Source organism: Entamoeba invadens (assembly GCF_000330505.1).
Source record: "Entamoeba invadens IP1 unplaced genomic scaffold scaff_1105074726381, whole genome shotgun sequence".
NCBI lineage: Eukaryota > Evosea > Mastigamoebida > Endamoebidae > Entamoeba > Entamoeba invadens.
Genome location: NW_004443799.1, coordinates 1 through 1,195, shown reverse-complemented (window position 1 = coordinate 1,195; position 1,195 = coordinate 1). Strand labels below are relative to the sequence as shown.

Genomic DNA, 1,195 nt, shown 5'->3' with positions numbered 1-1,195 from the left:
CTCTATCAAATGCAAATTATGGGGTTATATTCAATTAAATTAATAATATATTAATATTTATTATAACGATATAATGTTAGTTTATAATAGTTTATAATAATAATATAAATTAACAAATAAATAAATTAATAAATTATAATTTATAATAAAATAATAAAATAGTTTAATAAATTAATAAATTAATAAATTAATAAATTAATAAATTAATAAATTAATAATTAATAATTAATAATAAATAAATAATAAAAAAATTTAATAATAAATAATAAATAATGAATAATAAATAATAAATAATAAATAATAAATAATAAATAATAAATAATAAATAATAATTAATAATTAAATAATAATTAAATAATAATTAAATAATAATTAAATAATAATTAAATAATTAAATAATTAAATAATTAAATAATTAAATAATTAAATAATTAAATAATTAAATAATTAAATAATTAAATAATTTAATAATTTAATAATTTAATAATTTAATAATTTAATAATTTAATAATTTAATAATTTAATAATTTAATAATTTAATAATTTAATAATTAACAATGTAATAATAAAAATAATATAATAATATAATAATATTAACATTATTTAATATTAAAACATATCAAAATCAATTTAAAGAAATTGAAGTCTTCTCTCGATAACTGCCAAGTGCTTCCTGAAGCATTGCAAAAAGTGTTTCAATTTTTAAATTGGCTCTTAGGGCAAATTTGACATTTGAAAAGTACCTTTCAATACACGCAGAACTTGGTATTATTGCAATACAGCAACACACAACTTCGTACAACTTTGGGAATTCTTCCCGCTTAAAAGGAAAAAAGTCGCGTAAACTGATTCTTCTTTTGATTCCAGTTCTTTCTCTTATTTTTTGTTCAAATACACTCTGATGATGTTTTGATCTGAAATCACAGCAAAATTTCTCGATTGACAACCCTTGTTGGACACGGATTCGTTCAATTTCAACGCCAAATAAATCTATTTCTCTTTGAATATCTTCATAACCTGGACCAGCTGTGAATTTACCTTCCTTAATGATAGTTTCTGGACAATAGAAAATATCAAATAAATAATCCAAATCTCGTTTTTCTATCATTTCTTTTTCAAGTGCTTCGCTTATTATAAAATGTTCACAATCAATTTGTGTTTTTGTGTTAACATTAATCGTTTGATCACAATTAAA

General features: G+C 17.3%; 1 protein-coding gene across 1 annotated transcript; it reads right to left on the bottom strand.

The window, feature by feature from the left end:
* Nucleotides 1–625: 625 nt before the first annotated feature.
* EIN_416030 (hypothetical protein) lies at nt 626–1,108 on the bottom strand (the record flags this gene model as incomplete). The annotated part of the gene is made up of 1 exon (XM_004262075.1): nt 626–1,108. The coding sequence occupies one exon, from the start codon at nt 1,106–1,108 to the stop codon at nt 626–628; it is 483 nt and encodes a 160-aa protein (XP_004262123.1).
* Between the last annotated feature and the right edge of the window lie 87 nt (nt 1,109–1,195).